Source organism: Microcebus murinus, chromosome 6 (genome assembly GCF_040939455.1).
Source record: "Microcebus murinus isolate Inina chromosome 6, M.murinus_Inina_mat1.0, whole genome shotgun sequence".
In the NCBI taxonomy this organism is placed as follows: domain Eukaryota; kingdom Metazoa; phylum Chordata; class Mammalia; order Primates; family Cheirogaleidae; genus Microcebus; species Microcebus murinus.
In genome coordinates this window covers 99,971,198-99,997,254 of record NC_134109.1, presented here as the reverse complement: position 1 = coordinate 99,997,254, position 26,057 = coordinate 99,971,198, and the positions used below count along the sequence as shown (strand labels likewise).

The 26,057-nt window shown below is 39.4% G+C and overlaps 1 protein-coding gene across 7 annotated transcripts in view; it reads right to left on the bottom strand.

Moving 5' to 3' along the window:
* SNX1 (sorting nexin 1) overlaps positions 1-26,057 on the bottom strand; it is a 40,306-nt gene that overhangs the window by 8,501 nt on the left and 5,748 nt on the right. For all 7 annotated transcript variants that reach the window (XM_012758683.3, XM_076004452.1, XM_020286029.2 and 4 more), the window contains 7 exons: positions 15,162-15,273; positions 10,083-10,210; positions 9,463-9,529; positions 4,524-4,567; positions 2,323-2,464; positions 1,618-1,696; positions 1,166-1,241 (listed from right to left, as the gene is read on the bottom strand). In XM_012758683.3, coding sequence (XP_012614137.1) covers positions 1,166-1,241; positions 1,618-1,696; positions 2,323-2,464; positions 4,524-4,567; positions 9,463-9,529; positions 10,083-10,210; positions 15,162-15,273 — 648 coding nt within the window. The remainder of the gene's footprint in view (positions 1-1,165; positions 1,242-1,617; positions 1,697-2,322; positions 2,465-4,523; positions 4,568-9,462; positions 9,530-10,082; positions 10,211-15,161; positions 15,274-26,057) is intronic.

The window sequence follows — 26,057 nt, the reverse complement described above, 5'->3', positions numbered from 1 at the left end:
CTCACTCTAGCCTGGGCAAGAAAGTGAGACTCTGTCTCAAAAAAAAAAAAAAAAAAAAAAGTAACACATGCTGTATGTAAATTAAAGACAAATTTAGTAAAAATAAAAACAAAATGATAGTACTACTCTGTCATTTACTTCCTTCTAGTTTTCTTTCCTATGAGATAGAACATTGTTTAGTCCAGTTTCTTTTGATCCTTAATGACTTATGTTTCTATAGCTGTATTTATATGCTGTTTCATGTTTCACATTTTATACTTCTTTCAATAAATGCTTCCATATAATAACATTTATATATACTTTCTGCTTATGATTAGAACCAAGTATTTGTTGCATTGATATACTTTACTTAATTCTTCAGTTGTTGGCAACTGGGCTGTCTCTAGTTTTTCACTGTCATGAACAGTCTGTGCATAGCCTATAAAGAAGACCGTCCACTAGAATCAACACATTGGTTACATGGCAGTTTTGTGGTCTGTGTTAACTAGTTCTTAACCTATGCCATTCCTAACACAAAATATGCATTCAATTTGAGGCAAGTAGTAACCTATGAAAGACACGCCAAGGACTTGCCAAATAGATCACTGTGCTGATCCAGTAAGACAACAGTAGGTTACCATTTGACTTCTACAACCAGTTGCTTTTTTTTTTGAGACAGAGTCTCACTCTGTTGCCCAGGCTAGAGTGCCGTGGCATCAGCCTCGCTCACAGCTACCTCAAACTCCTGGGCTCAAGCAATCCTGTCTCAGCCTCCTGAGTAGCTAGGACTATAGGCATGCACCACCATGTCTGGATACTTTTTTTTTCTATATATTTTTAGTTGGCCAATTAATTTCTTTCTATTTTTAGTAGAGATGGGGGTCTTGCTCTTGCTCAGGCTGGTTTCAAACTCCTGACCTTGAGCGATCCTCTTGTCTTGGACTCCCAGAGTGCTAGGATTACAGGTGTGAGCCACCATGCCCGGCCAACCAGTTGCTTTTGACTATAGGCAGGGCTTCTTTTATTTCAAAGGCCGAAAAATACTTGTCATTTTTAGGAACTCATGTAAAACTAAGATATACTCTGGTAGTAGGCATGTTAAGTGTTCAAATATCTGCTAAGTGAACTAGTTTCACTTCACTAGGGGCAGATATAAATTATGAAATTCAGTTTGTACAATACTAACCTCTTCTTTTTCCAAGAACTCTCTGACATCAGGGTCCTGTAACATGGTGGGATGATTCACGATCCTCTGAAGGTACCTGAAAGGTAAGTAGTTATCTAGTTAGTTGATCTGACCTCAGATCAGGCATCTTACCATGCTGGTAACAGCACCATGACTTTCATTACTTAATATGTCCTCAGATAAAGCACTAAGGTAGGACTCTGCTTGTAAGCACATTCAAGTTCACATTCTATACATTTCTAAAAAGGGACAGAAAAAGAACCAGTCAGAGAGATCTCAGAGCCACCCATATTTGATTATATAAGAAGAATATGATTATCTGCTCACTCAGGATGAGGAAAGAACAACAGACTTAAGAAAGGTTAGAGATAATATGGAGGCATGAAACTTTAATTCACTCAAGTTTCATTTCTATCTCAGTTGTCTCATAATTTTCAGTTTCAGCTTCTCACCTTTCTAAAGCAGCCCTCCGTTTTTCAAGAAATTCTGCAGAAGAAGAATCTTCCTTCCCAACTTTCACTTTTGTCATTCCTAGAATGGAATTTAAAAAGCCAAATAACCATAAATCATCATGAAGGATAAACCTGTTTTAAAAAAAAGTCAGCAGGGGGAAAGGCAATCAGGATAACACTACAAAACACAATCTAAGGCCACTTCTATGTCAAGAGCAGGCATATACCAAAGGTTCTTTACATGAGAGTCATTTTTTAACTAGTCTCCAAGTGCTGAAGGTTCTAAACTCTGGGACTTGCAGAGTATACATTTTCTAAAGAAGGGGGCCACAAGACTCTGGGTATAAACATCAATTGACGGTAATGGGAAGATTCCTTCCCAGACCCCCCAATCAAATTTAGTGTATTTCAATCTGGAGGGAAAAGCAATCATTTAAGACTCCTGGTTACCAATATAAAACAAACAAACAAACAAACACTGGAGGCTAAAACCAAAGCACCTTACTGACCTCAAGGAAAGAGAACAAGTCAAAATATGCTATTTCTCTAGACTTCAAGGGTAGGAAAATGCTGTAAATGTCTCTTTTCTTACCACAAGATTCTACAGTGTTGATAGAAGTAGTCTCATATACTAGGCAGTAAGTATATTCAGAACGAATGCAAAGAGAAAAGTGAAAAGAGTGGAATTAAAGACCACAGGCTTACCTATTAGGCTCTTCTCAGGTGGAGGAGGGACAATGAAACCATTCTGAGAGTGTTTCTCTGAAAGCTTCTCATAAAGACCCAGAAAGTCACTGAATCTTCTTTTCACTGCAAACTGTTTACTTCTGAACATTGGTAAGCTCGTCTTGGGGACAGAAAAGAAACACAGGCAATTTCGTTCCAAATAGGGGATGAATGAGTATCTTGAAAGCCATCCAACTGATATCAAAAAAATCCACTTCCCAGATCCCCACCCTTTAGCTACATAGCAAATAACTTTATCCAAGGCAGAGATCCTTAAACTTTTTTGAGCTATACTCCCCAACTTTGGTAGTTTAGGAGCTAAGGAGCCCTTCTCAGAATTTTAAATGTATGAAATAAAATATATAGAATTATAAAAATAAATTAAATTCAAATAGAATTTCATTCCCAGGTTAAGAACACTTATTCTAAAGAAACAAATGCTGAATTCTAGTTTAAAACTAGAATTCTATGATCACCTGTAACCCATTTATCCTTCACTGAGTTTTTTAAGGGTATGGTGTCAGCTGCCAGAATTAAAGCAGCCAAACTAAAGACAAGACAGACTAAAGAGTGCTTCTAAGAGGGGAGGTGGGGTGGATCAGCTGAAATGTACTAAGCTTGAGACACTAACCTCTAAACCATCACAGGATCTAGAACTCACAGAAGACAGGCCAACAAGTAGTACGGAGGCAACACAAAGGAGACTTCTAGTAAATAAAAGGGCAGCCTACATTATAATAAGAGATCTCTTTATACTTACTAAATAGGCAAAATTTAAGGAGGCTGGCCTCGCCAATTGCTAGCAAGGAAACAAATCAATGGGAACTTTTACACACTGCCAAAGGGAGCATAAATTGGCACAAACACTTTAAAAACAGTTTGTATTCCTTGTATTCAACATGTGCAGTAGCTATGACCCAGGGGAACTACTCCTGGTTACATACTCTAGAGAAACTCTTCCATGTGTGCACTAGAGATGTGCAACAAAGTTCATAGTTCACAGTTAGAAAAATTGGAAACATGTTCACAACAGAAAATGTTCACATTAGGAAAATGGATAAATATATGGACTAACTACAGCTATGCCCAGCAAGGATAGGTCTGAGAAACAATGCTAAGTAAAGAAAGCACTATTTTTATCATGATACTATTTTTTTTTAATTTTTTTTGAGACAGAGTCTCACTTTGTTCCCTAGGCTAGAGTGAGTGCCGTAGCATCAGCCTAGCTCACAGCAACCTCAATGTCCTGGGCTCAAGTGATCCTACTGCCTCAGCCTCCCAAGTAGCTGGGACTATAGGCATGTGCCACCATGCCTGGCTAATTTTTTCTCTATATATTAGTTGGCCAATTAATATCTTTCTATTTATAGTAGAGACAGGGGTCTCACTCTTGCTCAGGCTGGTTTCGAATTCCTGACCTCGAGCAATCTGCCCGCCTCAGCCTCCCAGAGTGCTAGGATTAAAGGTGTGAGCCACCATGCCCGGCTATCATGATACTATTTTTATGAAACTCAAAAATAAAGCAAAACAGTGCATTATTTAGAGATATCTACATAAATATTTTTTATAAAGGAAATGAGAGACAACTCAAGAGAACAGTTGCATCTAAAGTATGAGGCAGGGAATATGACAGGGAGAAATACAGATGGATTCAATGATACTCATCCTAAAACTGGTAGTAGGTTCAGGGCTTATTATGCTTCATAACTTGCATACAACATTGTGTAAGTTTTATATGCATTAATATTATGTAAAAAAGGAAGACTAGATCTGAAGGGCAAAAGGTTAAGGAAAGTATTAAAAAGCTCTGTGAAACCTCTGAAGAACTGAGGAGTTTTAAAGAGGTAATTACTCTTAGTTTGGAGCAATCCACCAAACTACCTCCAAGCCACATAGTTCCTAAGAGGGAGGGGGCTGTACCAGATACACATGTCTTAATACAACTTGCAAAGTTTCACGCTGAAGCGTTAACTCTCTGGAAGAATACTGGAAAGACTCAGTCTGGAGTACTCAGATGAAACTACCAAGGGGATGCAAGCTTGCTCCATCTCTAGTAAATGTGAAGAATGATATTGGCAAAGAAACTAAAGAGATACCCAGAAACAATCTGAACGATGACCTTCTTGTTATGAGTACCCTAGTCTATAAAGGTGGTCATCAGCAGCGTCACCTTGACTCACCTGTGTTGTAACTTTGTAGGCCACATATGCATTCATACCATCCCCTGTGGAAGAACACGAGAGCAGGAGAGGTTATCTTATAAACCAAAGCAGTGCTTATCAAGCTAACATTTAACCAGGAACCATAAGCCATGGGAGCCCTGTGTGAGAAGGGATACTTGTTTCATCTCCAAACTTTATATGCAATCCCAGAACCCAGTTCCTATTTTGCCTCAGGGCCTCTGTGGCACATATCATGCCCCCATGGATGCTGGCTGGGCCCCAGTTTGAGTTAGATAAGAGAGTCAGCTCCCTGTTCCAAAGCCAGGCTCCATTTATACTCTCCACAAAGCAGCACTGGGTACTGACAATCCAGCAGTTGTTACCATGCCAATATTTGGGCTGGTTACACACATCTGTCCGAAACCAAACAATTCTCTTGCTGTATAAAGCAGGAGGAGAAGGAAGCAACTGATGTAAAAGGAAACAAGTAGTTCTACCCTAGGCTAGCTCTGGGCTTGGTTTGCTCTTTCAGAAATATCGTCACAGCCCCCTCCATTGGTGCTGGGGGACACTGACCTCTCTGATCTAGCATGTTCACCAAGAGCAAAGGGCCTGGCAGGAAGACACTTTGGCTGCCTAATGTCACACAAATCTCCCTTTCCTGGAGGAATTATTTTTATGAAAAAGCCTTTGACTGTTAAATAATTTGGGATTCAAGCAACTGTTTTGCTCTGTGGTAATGTCCTGACCTAGACCACTTAGGGAGATAAAGGCACCATTGACTGCCTGAGCACTGAAAAGACATACACTAGAATCCAGACAGACACAGCTCCAGTGCTGGACCATGATATTTTTGGTTGGTTTTGTTCCCTTTCTCCCTTACCCTTGATTCTTCCCCACAACAAACAGGAAAACCTAGGCCAACAATTACCAGCTGCTTAAGCTCCTGAACTGGTTCTGGGGTGAGGGACCAGGGGAAGAAGGGGCAGGCAGTACTGGGTCAGCAGGGCCACATATTACAGCTGGTTTCAATGAGATGGCTGGAACTGCCTGCTTTTATAAAGTACACAGAGAAGTTGCAGATTAAATGGGAATAGAGAGCTTGTCTGCTCTACTTCCCCATCCCCTACCAAAAAGGTGTACATAAAACAGAAATCATAAGTTAATTTTTAGAAATTATACTGATTACCACCTTTAGTTCTCTTATAAACCACTTATATTACATTGTCTAATAATACTGAGAATGTTTTATCACTGACAAAAGAAAAAAACACCTAAGTTTATTTTATAGAAGTAGTGTTCAGAATTTCATTCACAGTAGAATAGTCATGGTCAAATGTTCAAAAAATCAATCCTGTAATTTAGTGCCTGCGATTCAGAAAATCTAAATACAAACATACATAAAACTGTAGCCAAGCAGGATCTTCAGATACATTACCAGTATGCTTGCTGCCTTTACTAAGGCAATGTTCACGAAAAGAGACATATTGCATATACACCGAGCACACAGATCTGCAAATGGGCTAGTAATACAACAGTCTTATAATTTATATAAATTTCCTAAATAATTTCAGAATTAAAGATGGCACATCCAAGGCATTAAAAAGAATATACTGGTAAAAGTAGGATTCTAATTTATTTATATGTGTGCAGGAACAAGAAGCACATGTTGAATAAACAGCCCACACAAACAGAATATGGTGTTATAAAGATCAGGCCTTGCATATGAAAATGGTTTTAGTTGGTTTCTTGGCATCAACACGACTAAGAATCTAGACTACAGTGTAAGGGATGAAAGCTTATCACCAAGACTAATTTGTGTTTAAATAAACTGATCCATGGGATGTTTAAATTACTCTGTTATGGAGTAAATTGTGTCCCCTTCAAAACTGATATATTGAAAGTCTCACTATCTAAAAATGTGACTTTATTTGGCAACAGGGCCTTTATAGATGCAATCAAGTTAAAATGAGGTCATTAGGGTGGGCCCTACTCCACTCTGGTGTCTTTATTTTATTTTATTTATTTATTTTTTTGAGACAGAGTCTTGCTTTGTTGCCCAGGCTAGAGTGAGTGCCATGGCATCAGCCTAGCTCACAGCAAACTGAAACTCCTGGGCTCAAGCAATCCTGCTGCTTCAGCCTCTCGAGTAGCTGGGACTACAGGCATATGCCACCATGCCCAGCTAATTTTTTCTATATATATTAGTTGGCCAATTAATTTCTTTCCATGTATAGTAGAGACGGGGTCTCACTCTTGCCCAGGCTGGTCTGGAACTCCTGACCTCGAGCAATCCGCCCGCCTCGGCCTTCCAGAGTGCTAGGATTATAGGTGTGAGCCACCACACCCGGCCTGGTGTCTTTATTTTTAAAAAGGAAATTTGGACACATATATAGACAAGCACAGAGGGAAGACAATGTGGACACACTTAGGAAGAATGCCATGTGACAATGAAGGCAGAGATTGCAGTGATGCTTAGGCTACCAGAATTTAGGAGAGGCATGGAACAGCCCTTCTCTAGTGCCTTTAGAGGGAGAATGGCCCTGCTGACATCATGATTTCAGATTTCTGGCCTCCAGAAGTGTGAGAAAATATATTTCTATCATTTGAAGCCACCTACTAGTTTGTAGTGGTTGATTACAGCAGCCCTAAGAAATTAATACACTTCCTTCCCCTGGTTCAAACATCATGATTTACTAAATTTTAAAAGAATTAGTACCATTCATAATATGTCTTATTCCACCAAGGATTTAAGGCAGCTAATAACTAACTTAAAACTAATGTGCTCACAGAATATTCATAAATAGAGAAGCAAGAGAGAATCTTAGACATGTTATCCAAAGTTCTGGTCTATGCTCTACCATAGGCCCTGTTATGCCCTAACAAGAAAGTCATCTCCTTTCTGGTCCTCAATTTCTTCTGTTGTTAGATGACAGGATTGTTTAAGATGCTCATAAATATCCTCCCAGTGAAACAGCCCAGGAAAAGTAAAAATCAACAGTTTTATGACAACCATTTTGAGACAAAATCTAGTTCCTGTCTAGTTCCTTCTTGGAACTAGACTTTGTCCCTGTCCCTAGTTCTGAATAGACAAAAGGTTGGGAATCACGTTTTTTCTCTTAACCATTAAATTTGTCCTCTTACCCATTTAAACACCACCCCTGTTTAGGATAAGCTCTATATATCCTCTTTAGTAAGGAAGTATACTTGGAACAAGGAAAATCAAGGCCTATTGTTCTTCACTCAGTTCTTCACCCTCCCAACAGGAAAATGCTATCCTAAAAATCTAAGTCTGGCCAAAGTTAAGTATTATGCTTTTTATTTTTCAGGCCAGGCGCAGTGGCTCACGCCTGTAATCCAATCCTAGCACTCTGGGAGGCCAAGGCAGGAGGACTGCTTGAGGTCAGGAGTTTAAGTATTATGCTTTTTGAAAATCTAATTTCAATCTGAGCACAATTCATCCTAGGTCCCAAAAAGAGACAGACTTCCCTACCTCATTAGGACACCAAGAGTACATGATAAATGATATATAATAAAAGTATCAAACTTACTGAGGGAAAAAACAAGTTCAGTGTCCCAAAGTTTTAGAACATGTATTTTAAGGGCACTTAAATGGAATTTATGATCTCAAAAGAGAGTAAAATGGTCTTATCAACTCTTAGGCAGAAGGCAATGTTTGGGTTTTTTAAATTTTTATTTTTTAAAATTTTTTTCAGGCCGGGCGCTGTGGCTCACGCCTGTAATCCTAGCTCTTGGGAGGCCGAGGCGGGCGGATTGCTCAAGGTCAGGAGTTCAAAACCAGCCTGAGCAAGAGCGAGACCCCGTCTCTACTATAAATAGAAAGAAATTAATTGGCCAACTGATATATATATAAAAAATTAGCCGGGCATGGTGGCGCATGCCTGTAGTCCCAGCTACTCGGGAGGCTGAGGCAGTAGGATCGCTTGAGCCCAGGAGATTGAGGTTGCTGTGAGCTAGGCTGACGCCACGGCACTCACTCTAGCCTGGGCAACAAAGCGAGACTCTGTCTCAAAAAAAAAAAAAAAAAAAAAAAAAAAAAAAATTTTTTTTCAGATAGAGTCTCACTGTGTTGCCCTGAATAGAGTGAGGCGGCATCATCATAGCTCCCTGCAACCTCAAATTCCTGGGCTCAAGGGATCCTCCCGCCTCAGCCTTCCAAATAGCTAAGACTATAGGCATATGCCACTAAACTCGGGTAATGTTTCTATTTTTTGTAGAGATAGGGTCTTGCTCTTGTTCAGGTCAGTCTTGAACTCCTGAGCTCAAGTGATCCTTCCCAAAGTGCTGTGATTACAGGCATGAGCCACTGTGCCCGGTGGCCAATGTTTGGGGTTTTTTTTTTTTTTTTTTTTGAGACAGAGTCTCACTTTGTTGCCTAGGCTAGAGTGAGTGCCGTGGCGTCAGCCTAGCTCACAGCAACCTCAGACTCCTGGGCTCAAGCGATCCTTCTGTCTCAGCCTCCCAAGTAGCTGGGACTACAGGCATGCGCCACCATGCCCGGCTAATTTTTTCTATATATATTAGTTGGCCAATTAGTTTCTTTCTATTTATAGTAGAGACGGGGTCTAGCTCTTGCTCAGGCTGGTTTTGAACTCCCGACCTCGAGCAATCCGCCCGCCTCGGCCTCCCAGAGAGCTAGGATTACAGGCGTGAGCCACCGCGCCCGGCAATGTTTGGGTTTTTAAAAAGGAATTCTAATAGTATTTGATGTCAGATTTTTCTTCCTAAAGCCAAGAAAAACCTAAAAAAGTACTAGGTAACTGTGGTCTCTGGCCTTAGAAGCAGAGCAAGGGGTATACTTTTATAAAAAGATACTGACGAAGTATTTCACATTGGCTGGTTCAGCTCTGAAGGTAGCCATCCCAAAATTATTAATAGCTACCTACACTTTCCACAGCCACATCCTAACATCACAAGGAGTCCTAAGAACACTTACCTATCTTTTCAGGATCAGTTATACCGACTGTCAAATCAAATTGGTCCTCCTGTTCCTCTTCCTCTAGCTTTTTAAAGAAATGACAAATCATGAGTTGATACAAAAAAGCTATTAAAATTTTATCCTGTATTAAGCTTATATCAATCTAATAAAATCAATATGTATCCTTTTATGTGTGATTGTTCAGCTCTGTCAATTCCCAACAATCCCAATGAACCAACTCCCACAGTTTTAAATTGGGAGTGTCTTACAAGTCTTTGTTACATCTATTCTCTTAAAACGTTATTTTGATGACAATGAAATAATTACTACGTTTTGGAAGACTTGCCTCTTGCAGGCTAAGGAGGGAGTGAGGAGAGACAATACTTCCGAATGTGGGAGCTTTAGACACTAAATATCATTAGTGACCATTTAAAGCCTTTGTGCTATTTCTCTGGGCAATAGATACCCTGCCTGAGAAAGAGTCCTTTACCGGTTCTAGCTGTCTATTAACCATAAAAGTCTCCTTCAAGGGTCATAAATATTTTCTCAAGGTTCATATTCAACTGAACTTCATTCAGACTGGCAGCACATAGTAGTAAAAATCCCAAAGCAACAAGAACAAGAGCACAGATACTCACCTCCTCATAGCTTGGCTGGGGCTTAGAAGAATTTGTGGCTTCCTGTGGAGGAAGAGAAACGAGCGTTTTGACCGGCAGCTTCTTCTGATTATTTTGTGTGCTGTCCAGGGATAGCTCCACTGTGGCATCTAAAAACAGTTGATATTTTAAAATGAAAGTCAACAATGAGACTTTGAAGGCTGAATTCCAATTCTATAGGCTAAGAGACTTGCAAGAACAATAGCAAGCACTCTCAATACTTAGAGGCTCTCAGACTAAGAGAACAAGAGTTATAAAATTTTTACATAGACAAAAGAAGAGGATGGCAAGGGAAATGTTCTTCTAGCACAGGCTCAGTAGAGCCACCTCTCTCTCTCCTTTCCAAATACAACTACTTGGCTACTCTCTTATCTAGAATTTAGGCAAGAACAAGTGACCAAGCAAAAAGACTAAACAACCAAAATAAGTATCAATTAACTTTACTCTTAGGAATATTCCTTTAGAACCATATTTATATGAACTTTATTTACTCTTGTTATAATTGCTTGTAAAAGAAGAGTAAGTTTGGTTATCTGCTTTACAAAGCAATAGGACAGAAAAGGCAGGCACACTGATAGCAAAAAGTGACACCAAAGGAAGAGTTAGGACACTATAAGATAGAAAAAAATGGACCCAAGATATAAACACAGTAACACTTGGGAAGGGCAGTTTGTCACACTTGAGGATAGCACTGTTATTTTAGTGGAGCTTAAGAATTGTTCATAATTATAGTTTAGGCCTCCTTGCAAAGATTAAATTATATAGCATTAATAATATATGCTGTCCAAATGGGAAAAAATATATGTGATATCTGAAAATCTTTCTAATCAAAATAGTTTTTTAAAAATAGTGCCTAAGAACTGCCTTTGTCTATTTGGGGAAAATGCCGCTGAGCATTCCCTAAGTGTTCCAGAGAGGGGACTATTAAAATAGCATTATGTACCATTTTTAGGCATTGAAACTTTTTATGCAAATAGAAAGAATGTACTTTCAACTTGGGAGCAATGAAGCTAGAAGCTCTAAATCTAAACAGTTCAAATATTTTTCTTTTTAGTAAAGAAAAACAAATAGCCATTTGGATTTGGTCTGATCACTAGGTATCCGATTTTAGTCTTAGAAAATGCAAAAAATACTATTTTTTCTTCTTTTCTAGATTATCATTTGCAGCTAAAAAGACACCAGAGATGGGGGCCTGTAGGCATAATCAAGTTCTAGATCAGTGTTCTAATCATTAAATGTGAATCATGTCTGCAAAAAAGGTTGCCACATTGTTAGAAATGAAATCTCACCCCTCCCTATCAGGAAAGAGAGGTGGTAATATAATCTGACCCTGGTGTGGGAATATACAAGAAAATACAGTTGATCCTTGAACACAGGCTTGAACAGCACATGTCCACTGATACAAGGATTTTCTTCTGCCTCAGACAGCAAGACCAATCCTTCCTCTTCCTCAGCCTACTCAATGTGAAGATGATGAGGATGAAGACCTTTATTATCCACTTCCACTTAATGAATAGTAAGTATATTTTCTCTTCCTTGTGGTTTTCTTAACATTTTCTTTTCTCTAGCTTACTGTATTATAAGAATGCATTGGCCGGGCGTGGTGGCTCACGCCTGTAATCCTAGCACTTTGGGAGGCCGAGGCAGGCGGATTGCTCAAGGTCAGGAGTTCAAAACCAGCCTGAGCGAGACCCTGTCTCTACCAAAAATAGAAAGATATTAATTGACCAACTAAAAAAAAAAAAAAAAAGAATGCATTATATAATACATAACATAAAGTGTTAATTGACTGTTCTTATTATTGGTAAGGCTTCTGGTCAACAGTAGGAGTTTTAGAGAAGTCAGTAAAGTTTTTGGGGAGCCAAAAGCTATATAATGATTTTCAACTGTGTGGGAGCTGGCACCTGAACCCCTGTGTTGTTCAATGGTCAACTGTATACATAATGAATGTGTTAGGTTGCCAGGAGTCTTTAAAATAAGCAACTAGCTGAGGTATGTGTAGGATAGGCACATCATGCGGGGTCCCATATAAATAAATAAGTTAGTAAATGTGCTTGGAAACAGAAGGTACTGGTCATTTAAAACCTTTGGCTTATTAGAATGCTACTAAAAGTATTTTTGAAGAGCTGTGCATTTTCTATGAAAATTCATGTGACAAAGATGTCAAAACTTACAGTAAGACATGCTTTTTTTCTTTATTTCTGATAAGAGTAACAGAAAAGCCTTTGGGCTCCATCAGAGACTCTGATCATCACTAATTATGTAAAAAATAAAATAAAAAAATTTAAATTTCCAGTCAATATTTAAAGGATCTGAGAAGCTACTCTATCTAGAGATACTGTATGTTCCTTTCTTGGTAGTGAGGCAGGTATTGGCTGCTTATGAAACTAGTAGGAGAATGCCAAGGTGGCCCCAGCTCCCCTTTTTCCACCTAAGATCTTGTCTCTCCCCTTCCCCATCTTCCTCATCTTTGAGGATCTCACTACAAGGCAGTTTCAATTATCACTTCTAGGAAGATAATTCCCATGTCTTCAGTTCTTTTCTCTTTCCCCAGGTAGAGAGAGTACCACAGTTAAAACTCACTTCTTGGGTATTTTCCTTTGTATTTCAAATTTAAAATACCTAAAACCCAAACTAACTTTTCTCTCACAGCCAGTTTCTTGTTTAGAATGTAGTTCTAAAAACGGTACCATTTTCTTCTCAAACGTGGGATTTGAAAGCTTTGATTCAGTCTTCGATCCCCATGTTTTTGATACCTATTATATTCAATCATTAACACCAGATTTGGTTGATTTCTCTTGAAAAGTTTTCACCTTTCCTTTCCTACTTCTATCATATTACGTTCAGTCTTTGCCATTTCTTTTTTTTTTTTTTTGAGACAGAGTCTCACTTCTGTTACCCAGGCTAGAGTGCTGTGGCGTCAGCTTAGCTCACAGCAACCTTCAAACTCCTGGGCTCAAGCGATCTTCCTGCCTCAGCCTTCCGAGTAGCTGGGACTACAGGCATGTGTCACCATGCCCAGCTAATTTTTTCTATATATTTTTAGTTGGCCAATTAATTTCTTTCTATTTTTAGTAGAGATGGAGTCTTGCTCTTGCTCAGGCTGGTTTCGAACTCTTGATGTCACTTAAGCAATTTGACTGCCTTGGCCTCCCAGAGTGCTAGGATTACAGGTGAGTCACCACGCCCGGCTTTTTTTTTTTTTTTTTTTTGAGGCACAGTCTCACTCTGTCACATGGCAGTGTCGTGATCACAGCACACTGCAACCTCAAACTCCTGGGCTTAAGCTACCCTCCTGCATCAGCCTCCTCAGTAGCTAGGACTACAGATGAGCCACCATACCCAGCTAACTTTTCTATTTTTTATAGAGACAGGGTCTCACTATGTTGCTCAGGCTGATCTTGAGCTCCTGGGCTCAAGCGATGCTCCCATCTTGGCCTCCCAAAATGCTGGGATTATAGGCATGAGCCACTGTGCCCAGCCTGCCATTTCACTCTTGAACTTATCTGTAATTACCTTCTAAAAAGTCTCTCGTCTTTGCCCATTGCAACTCATTTAATATAATAATTCTACTAGATCAGTCTTCTTAAAACATTCCTCTGCCCATATCACATTCCTTATGCAAAACTGCCAATGGCTCTTAACTGGCATTAATTGGCATTAGGATGAAAATTCAAACTCTAATATTAAAGTTCTCCCAAACCCATTCCCAAACTACATTTCCAGCTTTATCTTCCATGGCTTCTCTAAGAACACCCTACTTTGGCCCACCAACTTTACTGACTGTCCATCAAACAAACTTTACATTTCCTGTCCAACCATTTCGGCCCCTTTTCTTTTTCTCCTACATAAATCCTGCTTCTTCTAGCAAGTCTTCCAAGATCATTCTAGACCAGAGCTTTTCAACATTGGTACTACTGACATTTTGGGCCAAATAATTCTGTTGTGAGGGGCTATCCTGTGCATAGAGTGTTTAGTAGCATCCATGGCCTCTACCCAAAGGATAACAGCAACACTCCCAAGTTTTGACAACCAAAAATGTCTCCAACCATTTCCAAATGTCTTTTGAGGGGCAAAATTACCCCCTGTTGAGAATAAGGCAGTCCCCCTCAGCAAAGAATTATCTAGCCCAAAATGTTAATATTGCCAAGGTTGAAAAAAAAAACCCTGCTTTATACTTGTGTTTTTTTCAAACTGCAGGCTGTGGCTTGTTGGTGGATTGTGAAATAAATTCAATGGGTTGCAAACAGCATTTAAAAAAGGGAAACAATAGGAAATTTCAGACTGTTTTAGAAGTAGTAAGGGCAAGTCATTTAATAGAACTTTTCAGTTTTCTAAAAATATGCATATATTTGGATTATGATGCCAAATGCATTTCTTACTATTTTAATTTTGATTTCTAATTATCATGGGTACATAATAGTTGTATATCTTTATAGGGTACATATGATGTTTTGATACAGGCATGCAATGTAAATGAATCAAATCAGGGTAACTGGGGTATCCATCACCTCAGGCATGTATTGTTTCTTTGTGTTAGGAACATCCAAATTCTACTCTTTACGTTATTTTAAAGTATACCCTAACTTATGGTTGATTATAGACACTGTGTTGTACTATCAAATATTGTTTATTCTATCTATCTAACTATATTTTTGTACCCATTAACCTCCCTACTTTATCACCCACCCACTATTCTTCCCATCCTTTAGTAACCATCTTGGTCAAAAATGTCTAAAGCTACTGCTTTCATCAGTGACCTCATACTCCTCTGAGCTCCTGTGACTTAATATTCTATCATTCCTCTGGTTACATTTCTATTACTGTTTAATAGTTTATTCACCTCATATTCTTAAATAACTGTGTATTTATGTCTTATTCCCTAAACCTCTAGAATCTTGATGGTAGGGCCTGTATTTTACATGCTTTGGAATCCTCCACAATAGTATCTTACATAAAGTTATATTTCCAATACTTTTTTATTTTGGTTTGGACTTTAATTCGGCAACTTAACAAAACCATTTAGAAGGTTTCTAGAACAAGTTTTGAGTCCATACTTGCCTGCAAAGAGGTCCTGTGGCTCTTGGTCTTGTTCCTCATGGATCCCATTTTCTTTGGAGCCATTGTTGATAGGAAGAAGGGATTTAGTTCTCTTTGGAGACTGGGGTTTACTCTGAAAACAAAGAGATACTCTGAATAAAACAGTACCATTAAAAACAAACCCAACCTGCTTAGAAAGTGGCATTTAATACATCCCTCAGTTGCCACTGGTCAACCACCAGTTCAATAAGCAGCAAATCATTATTAGTATTGTAAGTAACTGATCACAAAGCTAAAATAAGTTCATACATTTTAGGGTTAATTTCTAACACCATTACATTGCTGAAATGCCCTACTCCAAAGCACATGATACCAATACGGACGGGTATGTGTACACACAGATAATTTTCAAAAGAACCTGTCAAAATGTGTTTTTCCTTCTTAGTTGATGACCTTTGTTCTTTCAAATGCTGATGGGGCGCATTCTAGTGACCAGGATACCACACTGGAGTCCAGAATTTAAACTCTGACCTTGGCTTACTTTGTGGCCTCGGCTAAACTGTTAATTGATGCCTAGTTGTGTAGATATTACTGACCTACCTGATATGCAAAAGAGGGTATATAACATTTTATATCTTAATGCTGTTTATAAATATAACTTATCTTTCATCCTTAACTCACACAGACACAATTTTCAACCACACCATGTTGTCAGGCTAAGAGAATAAAAACCAGTCATGCTTAGCCTACTGGGCACATGGTGAAAATACAGTCAGTCCATGGCCTTTCTAAAAAGCTCAGTGATCAACCACAAACAAGGGTAGGGTGGGTCCCTAGACCAGAGTGAACAAAGCCCGATTGTGCAGAACATGCACAGAAAGCTGGGAATCTGGTTTCAAAAGCTATATGGTGTGGTATTACAGGGTTTTGAAGTCAGACCCTAAGGGCAAATCAGTTACAAGACCTGACTTAAGGAATCTTTCATGAAACATTTCCTTAACAAATCTGAGAGAGTTTGTTCCTTGGAGACAGACCTTTTCTGACCCAACAGAACAAAGTGAAATGATAGATCTATTTGGGTACTCTAAATTTGCCCTGCAAACATCTTCATTCCAATATTGGGGCCACACTTAGGAAAGAAACTGTGACCAATATTTAGATTTATATTAGCAAATAATGCTTCTACTGTTCTATGCTAATAAAGTTTAATGAACTATTCTATGCTAATAAAGTTTAATGAACACTTAGTTGTATATGCTTAAATGTTATACCAATTCTGTTAGAGACAGCGGTCCTGTCCTCTAGCTGCTTCCACAATCTTAAAAACCGAAATTTAAAAATCACTGCAGAGAGACAAAAGACAAAAAACAGGGTAAAAATAAAGCCAGCATTTCCCTTTTGCCTCATGCATCGCCAACCATCTTCCTCCACAAGCACTTCCTTCCTACACTCTTACAGTATAGCAATTTCATCTGAAGCCACTTGATTTATTTTAATTTACTTTCAACTGACAACAGTCATCTCTAGATAGAGATCCTAGGAGAGATTAAAACCCAGTATACATTAGAATATATGTGTACAAATGTAATCTACTAGTAGCTCACAAAAGGGACAAAAGCAACAGGAAAGGCATAGGTTAGAATTTAGCCATTGTAAAAAAAATGCCTAGAAGGACCCATTCCTGCGATATGAAGATGAAATAAGCCAGCTTTTCATTTCTGATCTATAACCTAAACCTGGAAGGTTAATGCCTAAGAACATTTTCTGGAGCAGTGTTAGAATAACACTCTGTTTTTCCCTCTATTAATCAGAAGAGACAGATTCAGATGAATGGGATACTGTAGTGACAACTTGAGCACTAATACCTGTCTCTCTTCCTCTACCTAGCCCTCTTCAAAAGCCCAAACTGTAGTCAAAACAAAGACTTGGGCCGGGCGCGGTGGCTCACGCCTGTAATCCTACCTCTTGGGAGGCCGAGACGGGCGGATTGCTCAAGGTCAGGAGTTCAAAACCAGCCTGAGCAAGAGCAAGACCCCGTCTCTACTATAAATAGAAAGAAATTAATTGGCCAACTGATATATATATAAAAATTAGCCGGGCATGGTGGCGCATGCCTGTAGTCCCAGCTACTCGGGAGGCTGAGGCAGAAGGATCGCTCGAGCCCAGGAGTTTGAGGTTGCTGTGAGCTAGGCTGACGCCATGGCACTCACTCTAGCCTGGGCAACAAAGTGAGACTCTGTCTCAAAAAAAAAACAAAAAAAACCACAAAGACTTGTACTCCCTTAGTAAGCTAAATAACACCTGTGAGAACAGAACACTGCTAACTTCTGGGACTCAATCCCCAAAACCACATACGGCTGAGTTCTTAAGAGAGCTGAACATAGACTGATTACTGTACTTACTACCATAACCTTTCCTCTGTACTTCTTTCACAAAATTAATCTAGGTATGTAAAACTCTGTATCCCGTTCTTCCCCTTCTACCATCTGAGCATTTTCTCATGTCATTAAAAATTGTACAGAAATCACATTTTTAGTTATTTAACTCTCCATCTTATGTGTATACCACAACATAATCATTCCCCTAAGGCTGGACATTTAGATAAATTCAAGTTTTCACCAAATAATGCTGCGATGTCCATCCTTGATATAAATCTACATCTGATTATTTTCTTGGGATAGATTCTTAAGTAGAATCAGTGGACATAAAATTTTCAAAGGCTCTAAGCTGCCTTCCAGAAAAACCACCAATTTACATAAGCCCCAGAAGTCTATAAGAGTGCTGCATCCATAGCAACATCAAGCATTCTTTTTTCAAAAATATTTGCTAGGTTGACTGGTGAAAATTTGTTTCCATATGTTTACTGGTCATTTGAACTCCTGTGACGTATCTTAATACAGCTGGTCTTTGAGGCATAATATTCTCAAGTTATACTTAAAATCAGATTTAAAAAAAACTAAGTAGAACCACTTTTTTTTTTTTTTTTGAGACAGAGTCTCACTTTGTTGCCCAGGCTAGAGTGAGTGCCCTGGCGTCAGCCTAGCTCACAGCAACCTCAAACTGCTGGGCTCAAGCGATCCTGCTGCCTCAGCCTCCCAAGTAGCTGGGACTACAGGCATGCGCCACCATGCCTGGCTAATTTTTTCTATATATATTAGTTGACCAATTAATTTCTTTCTATTTATAGTAGAGACGGGATCTCACTCTTGCTCAGGTTGGTTTCGAACTCCTGAACTCAAATGATCCTCCCGCCTTGGCCTCCCAGAGAGCTAGGATTACAGGCATGAGCCACCACGCCCGGCCTTAGAACCACTTTTAAAGAAGAAATAGACCCATGTTCATAACATCCTATGTGCACACAGGTCTGTTAACAGATACCAAGTCTTCCATGAGACTAGAGTCTACAATAATAGCCTGTCATCAAAATACATACCCACTTGGGCATTGTAACAACACATTTCATATGCTATGTCTAGGGTTAAAAATCTAATTTTTAATCAGTATTAATGTATAATTTATATTAGAAAGCAAATTTTAGATCAACAGCTAAAATTTTATAAAGAACTCACTTTGCAGGAAGAAGGAAACACCATGACTATACTAAGTGGCAAAAATCAATACTAAAAATATGCCTTGCTTTATAATCCATATTTTAAAAACCTTTTAGAAGTTATACAACTATCCATCTGTTTGAAAGGGGCTAAATTTCTAGGCAACAGATTAAAAAAAAACTAATACTAATGTAAATACTATGCAATATAGTAAATAAAACCAAAGCACTCCCCTGCCTACTTACCCCCCCCATTTTGTTTTTTTTTTGAGACAGAGTCTTGCTTTGTTGCCCAGGCTAGAGTGAGTGCCATGGCGTCAGCCTAGCTCACAGCATCCTCAAACTACTGGGCTCAAGCAATCCTCCTGCCTCAGCCTCCCGAGTAGCTGGGACTACAGGCATGTGCCACCATGCCCGGGTAATTTTTTCTATATATATTAGTTGGCCAATTAATTTGTTTCTATTTATAGTAGAGACGGGGTCTCGCTCTTGCTCAGGCTGGTTTCGAACTCCTGACCTCGAGCAATCCACCCGCCTCGGCCTCCCAGAGTGCTAGGATTACAGGTGTGAGCCACCGCACCCGGCCCCCCACCTTTTAATATAAAGAAAGCATTCTTTTATTTTTTTAGCAGATAGAATCCTAGCTAGGATATCCAGCACTTGCTTATTCCCTCTTTGGTTAATTCTAGCAGGTGGTTCCACTGATAAGTCTGTTTAAAAGTTCAAGTGCTTCTGTTTATAAGAACACACATACCAATACTAATTCACAGAGAAGAAACAGATCTAGCAACAAGGATATTTTTGTTAAAAACAAACAGGTATGTCTTGACAATTACCAGCCTCAACCCATTAGGCCCAGGCCACTAACACAATTTTGTTAGCTCAGGGAAGGACAGACATGGGCTTGCTGCGCCTCAAAACTGATAGCCATTCACTATTGAAAAGTATTACTTTGATTCTGGGCAACTTCCCCTTAGGTTAACCAGTAATTATTCTTCCTCATGCTCCATGCAGAACCTTTACATTACAATCAAGGGATCTCAAAAGGGAAGGTACTGTTAAGTGCATTTAGAGGTCGAACCCAAATTAAATGCTAAGGTAACATTGCTTCTGGAGGACTACAGTACTCATGTTTTGAAGGAAAATTAGTATACTTTAGTAAAGCAAGATAGAGCTAAGAAGTTGTGTGACCACACTAATATAAAAAGACAAGGACAATTAGGAATCAGTCAATCCTAGGAGCTATACACAGATGACAGGACAGCCACGGAGTGAGTGTATGTGTGTGTGTATGTATGTATGTATTTATTATTTATTTAGAGACAGAGTCTCGCTTTGTTGCCCAGGCTAGAGTGAGTGCTGTGGCGTCAGCCTAGCTCACAGCAACCTCAAACTCCTGGGCTCAAGCAATCCTGTTGCCTCAGCCTCCCGAGTAGCTGGGACTATAGGATGCACCACCATGCCCAGCTAATTTTTTCTATATATATTAGTTGGCCAATTAATTTCTTTCTATTTATAGTAGAGACCGGGGTCTCGCTCTTGCTCAGGCTGGTTTCGAACTCCTGACCTCCTTGAGCAATCCGCCCGCCTCAGCCTCCCAGGTGCTGGGATTATAGGCGTGAGCCACTGCGCCTGGCCCATGGAGTCTTTAAATGAAGAACGTGGCATGAAATGCTGCTCCTTTAGGAAGAGAGGAAGAAATGAACAAAGTGGAGCGATGTATTAGTTTTCTTCTTCTTTTTTTTTTGAGACAAGAGTCTTGCTCTGTTGCCCTGGGTAGAGTGCAGTGGTGTCATTGTAGCTCAGTGCATTAGTTTTCTATTGCTGCTGTAATAAGTTATCAAAAATTTAACAGTTTTACTCTGGGAGGCCAAGGCAGGAGGAGGATCACTCAAGGTCTGGAGTTCGAAACCAGCCTGAGCAAGAGCGAGACCTCACCTCTACTAAAAATAAAAAGAAATTAATTGGCCGACTAAAAATATAGAAAAAATTAGCCGGGCATGATGGCTCAGCATGCCTGTAGTCCCAGTTACTTAGGAGGCTGAGGCAGGAGGACCACTTGAGCCCCAGGAGTTTGAGGTTGCTGTAAGCTAGGCTGATGCCACAGCACTCTAGCCTGGGCAACACAGTGAGACTCTGCCTCAAAAAAATAAATAAATAAATAAATAATAACAGTTTAAACAATACAATTTTATTATATTATAGTCCTGTAGAAGTCCAATACAGGTTTCTGGGGTAAAATCAAGATGTTAGTAGGATTGTGTTCCTTTCTGGAGGTTCTAGGGGAGAATCTGTTTCCTTGCCCTTTCTTGAGGCCATTTCCTTGGCTCATGGTCCATTTTCTCTATCTTCAAAGCCAGCAATGTTTCATCTCTCTGTGTCTTTCTCCTGTAATCATCTTCCATAGTCTTTCTTACACTTTTAAGGATTCCTGTGATTTTACACTGGTCCCACCCAGATAACCCAGGATAATTTCCCTATCTTTTAAAAAATATTTATTAATTTTTTTAGAGACAGGGTCTTGTTCTGTCACTCAGGTTGGAGTGGTAGTGGCACAATAATAGCTCACTGTAACCTTGAACTCTGGGGCTCAAGCAATCCTCCAGCCTTAGCCTCCCAAGTAGCTAGGACTATACATCACTACACACTACCTAACTTAAAAAAATCTTTTGTAGAGATGGGGTGTCACTATGTTGCCCAGGCTGGTCTCAACTCCTGGCCTGAAGTGATCCTCCTGCCTTAGCCTCCAGTGCTGGGATTACAAGTATCAGCCACCATACCTGGCCTAATTTCCTTAAGGTCAGCTGATTAGCAATATTAATTCCATCTTCAACCTTAACTTCCCCTTGCCACATAACATATTTACTAGTTCCACAATTAGGACATGGACATCTTTGCGGGGAAGGGGGAGCATTACTATGCCTACCATGGGCAGTGGCTCCTCTCCTACCACCATGTTTCAAAACTGGCACAGATGCACTAAAAGCATCTGTGCTTGGGACAATAGGCATTCAGTGTCTACTGGAATTGGGAATAGGGTGTATCCTACTCTACAAACTGGGTAAACATTGATTAACCCAAATGATTTCACAATATTACTCCCTCTCATAGCTTAAGGAGTTAAACTAGGGGCTCTTATCTTGGGGTCCATAAGCCATAGATTTCAGGGGGTGGTCTATGAACTTGGATGGGAATAAAATCACACTTTGGTTTTCACTAACTTCTTTTCTTTTCTTTTTTTTTTTCTGAGACAGAGTCTCACTTTGTCGCCCAGGTTAGAGTGAGTGACGTGGTTTCGAACTCCTGACCTCGAGCAATCCGCCCACCTCGGCCCCCCAGAGTGCTAGGATTACGGAGCGGGCGTGAGCCACTGTGCTGGCCTTCACTAACTTCTAATTGAAATTCAGCATTGTCTTTAATCATAAAGATAGGCAACAAACCATAAGAGCAACAGCAGTACCTGAGACTAAAACTAACCGATGTTAGATTTTATATATTATAGTTGTTATAGATCTCAAAGTATCATTTATGCTCATTTCTATTTAAAAATTATGGTAATTATCACACCTATTTCTGGATCTTAAAGCATTAAAAAGTATGTTACTAATATAAAATTGTTTTAATGTGTTGACAACTGATTTTCAATATAATTGGTTTCCTTTGTAATCTTACATATTTTATTTTATATATTTAAAAACATTATTCTGGAAATGTATCCACAGGCTTTACTGGTCTGCCAATGGGCCCACAACACTCAGAAAGGTAAAGAAATTTTGATATAAAGAGTAGAGGGACTAATGAAAATGAAAAAGGGGAGTCTGGAAGGGTGGGGAAGTGAGCATGAAGTTGACCATTGACGTAGTTAAGGAAAACCATGAGCAAGCAAGGCCATTAGAGACCTCGAGATCTCCCAAAATTTAGCTACAGACATTCTCCTGAATTCTCTGATGTAATTTCCATAAACTTTTTGGGTCTCAAACTAACAGAACTTAGAAGGGCCCAGAAAACTGCAGAAGAATCAGAGTATTAATGGGTGGATTACCTTCTAAACTGAAAAAGCAAACCTAGTTCAAATCTGCTCTGAAAGCAGAATGAAGCCACAGCTGTCCATCTGAGTAAGCAAAAGAATAAGCCAGAAAAAGTTGAGCAACAGCTTTTCCTGAAGATGAGATACTTATGGCTACTTGGTCTGGCAACTATCAACTATTCATGATTTATTTACGCCAAAAGTTACTTAAGAGTGCTGAGAAGCTTTGAGAATGAAGGGAGAGAAATTAGAGTGTTCTTTTTCTCCTTTCCCCTCCTAACCTAATGAACTGCAAATGGCCACATTATCAGAGCTGCTTACCACCTGAGTAAGCAAAGGGGCAGCAACTCCCTCCAAAAACCACAACTAAGACCTTTGTTGTTTTTCTTATAAGCTCCAAATTCTAATTTTAAATAAAATTTCAGTTGGGTTATTAGTCATTTTTAAAAGTCTTCTCCCTTTATTCTAAAAGTAATGCTTTATAGCTACTTTTATTAGCTTTTCCTCTATAACTCTGAAGCTAACTGCTGGTACAATTCAACAATCAAGAAACCAATGAATCTATTGGCTGGGCATGGTGGCTCACACCTGTAACCCTAGCACTTTGGGAGGCCTAGCTGGGAGGACTGCACGAGGCCAGGAGTTCAAGACCAGCCTGAGCAAAAAAAAAAAAAAAAAAGGAAAAAAGAAAAATTAGCTGGGCATGGTGGTATGTGCCTATAGTTCCAGCTGCTCAGGAGGCTGAGGCAGGAGGATCACTTGAGCTCAGGAGTTTGAGGCTGCAGTGAACTATCATGACGGCCACTGAACTCTAGCCTGGGTGACAGAAAGAGACCCGGTTTTAAAAACAAACACAGATCATTCCAATCCTACAAACACTCTTTTTTTTTTTTTATTTTATTTTTATTTTTTTCCTACAAACACTCTTGAAAGAAGAAAAAAGACAAAGTACCACATATCTCAATCCTAAAACTTTACAAGGTTTCGTGAGAAAAAAAAAATACAGGTTTATCTTATTAACACAGATGAAAAAATTCTGAAGAAAAATATCAGCAATCTAAATTAAGCAATGTATAAAAAAAGAATATATTATCAAAAAGACAAAAAATAAAAAAAGGTGGTGAGGCTGGGGAGAAAGGAGAACACTAATGCAAAGTAGTGCAGCCATTGTGGAAAACAGTATGGAGGTTCCTCAAGAAATTAAAAATAGAACTACCATATGATCCAGCAATCCCACTGCTGGGTATATTCTGAAAGAAAGGAAATCAGTGTTTTGACAAGCTATTTGCACTCCCATGTTTATTTTAGCACTATTCACAATAGCCAAGATATGGAATTAACCTAAGTGTCCATCAATGGATGAATGAATAAAGACATACCACATTTGTATGTTTGTGGTATACATATACACAATGGAATATTATTCAGCCATCAGACAGAAGGAAATTGACCAGGCGTGGTGGCTCATGCCTTTAATCCTAGTACTCTGGGAGGCTGAGGCAGGAGGATTGCTTGAGCTCAGGAGTTTGAGACCAGCCTGAGAAAGAAAGAGACTAAAAAATAGAATATCAGACCTCATCCCAGGCCCCAAAGTCAGAAATCTAGGCTTGAGACTCAGCAATTTGCATTTTAACATTAGCTGTCCCTTAGCCGGGCATGGTGGCACACACCTGTAGTCCCAGATACTCAGGATTGCTTGAGCCCAGGAGTTTGAGGCTGCTGTGAGCTAGGCTGAGGCCATGGCACTCTCGCCTAGACAACAGAGTGAGACTCCGTCTCAAAAAATAAATAAAATTGCCTGGGCGAGGTGGCTCACACCTGTAATCCTAGCACTCTGGGAGGCCAAGGCGGGCGGATTGCTCGAGGTCAGTAGTTGGAAACCAGCCTGAGCAAGACCCCTGTCTCTACTATAAATAAAGAAATTAATTGGCCAACTAATATATATATATAAAATTAGCCGGGCATGGTGGCACATGCCTGTAGTCCCAGCTACTTAGGAGGCTGAGGCAGAAGGATTGCTTGAGCCCAGGAGTTTGAGGTTGCTGTGAGCTAGGCTAACGCCACGGCACTCACTCTAGCCTGGGCAACAAAGTGAGACTCTGCCTCAAAAATAAATAAATAAATAAAAATAAAATAAATAAAAAGAATAAAATCCTGTCATTTGCAGCAACATGGATGGAATTGGACGTCATTACCTTAAATGAAATAAGCCAGGCAGAGAAAGACAAATAATGCAAACTCATATGTGGGAGCTAAAAAAGTACATCTCATGGAGGTAGAGAGTAGAATGGTAGTTACTAGAGGCTAAGGAAGGAAGGGGGCAGGGATAAAGAGAAGTTGGTTAATGAGTACAAAAATACGGTTAGAAAGAAAGAATAAATTATAGTATTCAATAGTACAGTAGGGAAATTATAGTTAATAATTTACTGTATATTACAAAACAACTAGAAGAGAAGAATTGTAATGTTCCCAACACAAAGAAAGGATAAATGTTTGAGGTGATGGATATCCCAATTACCCTGAAATTGAGAATATTATGCTAAGTGAAATAAGTCAGTCACAGAAGGATAGATACTGCTTGATTTTACTTATCTGAGGTATCTAAAGTAGTCAAATTCACAGAAACAGAATGTTAGAATGGTGATTATCAAAGGCTGGGAAGGAGGGTAAAAAGAGGAACTATTATTTAATGGGTAGAGAGTTTCACATTTGCAAGACGAAAAAGTTCTGGAGCTCTGTTTCACAACAATGTGAATATATTTAACACTGCTGAACTGTTCACTTAAAAATGATAAAGATGGTAAATTTTGGTGTTTTGTTGTTGTTTTAGAGACAGGGTCTCCCTCTGTTGCCCAGGCTACACTGCACTGGCTGATCACAGTTCACAGTAGTCTTAGCCTCCTGAATAGCTAGGACTACAGAAGCGTGTCACTACATCTAGCCAATTTTTAGATTTTTTTCTGTAGAGATGTGGTCTCACTATGTTGTCCAGGCTGGTCTCGAACTCCTGGCCTCAAGCAATCCCCACCTCAGACTCCCAAAGTGCTGGGATTACAGGTGTGAGCCACCACATCCGCCTGTTATGTGTTTTTTAATCACATTGTTTTTAAAAAGCTGATTTGCCGTCCCCACTCAAAACATGTTACATTGATTATAGATTTAGGGCTAGAGTCTAAAAAGACCAGGTCCTTTCCTGCCTAAATGCTACTACATAAACATATTTATATAACTCTCTGTAGTTTATAAAACACTATTAGAAGCTAACTACTAAACAAGACTTTTGAATATCAATAAAACTTATGTTGTTCATTAATCTTTAACACCAGTAGACATGTAAATT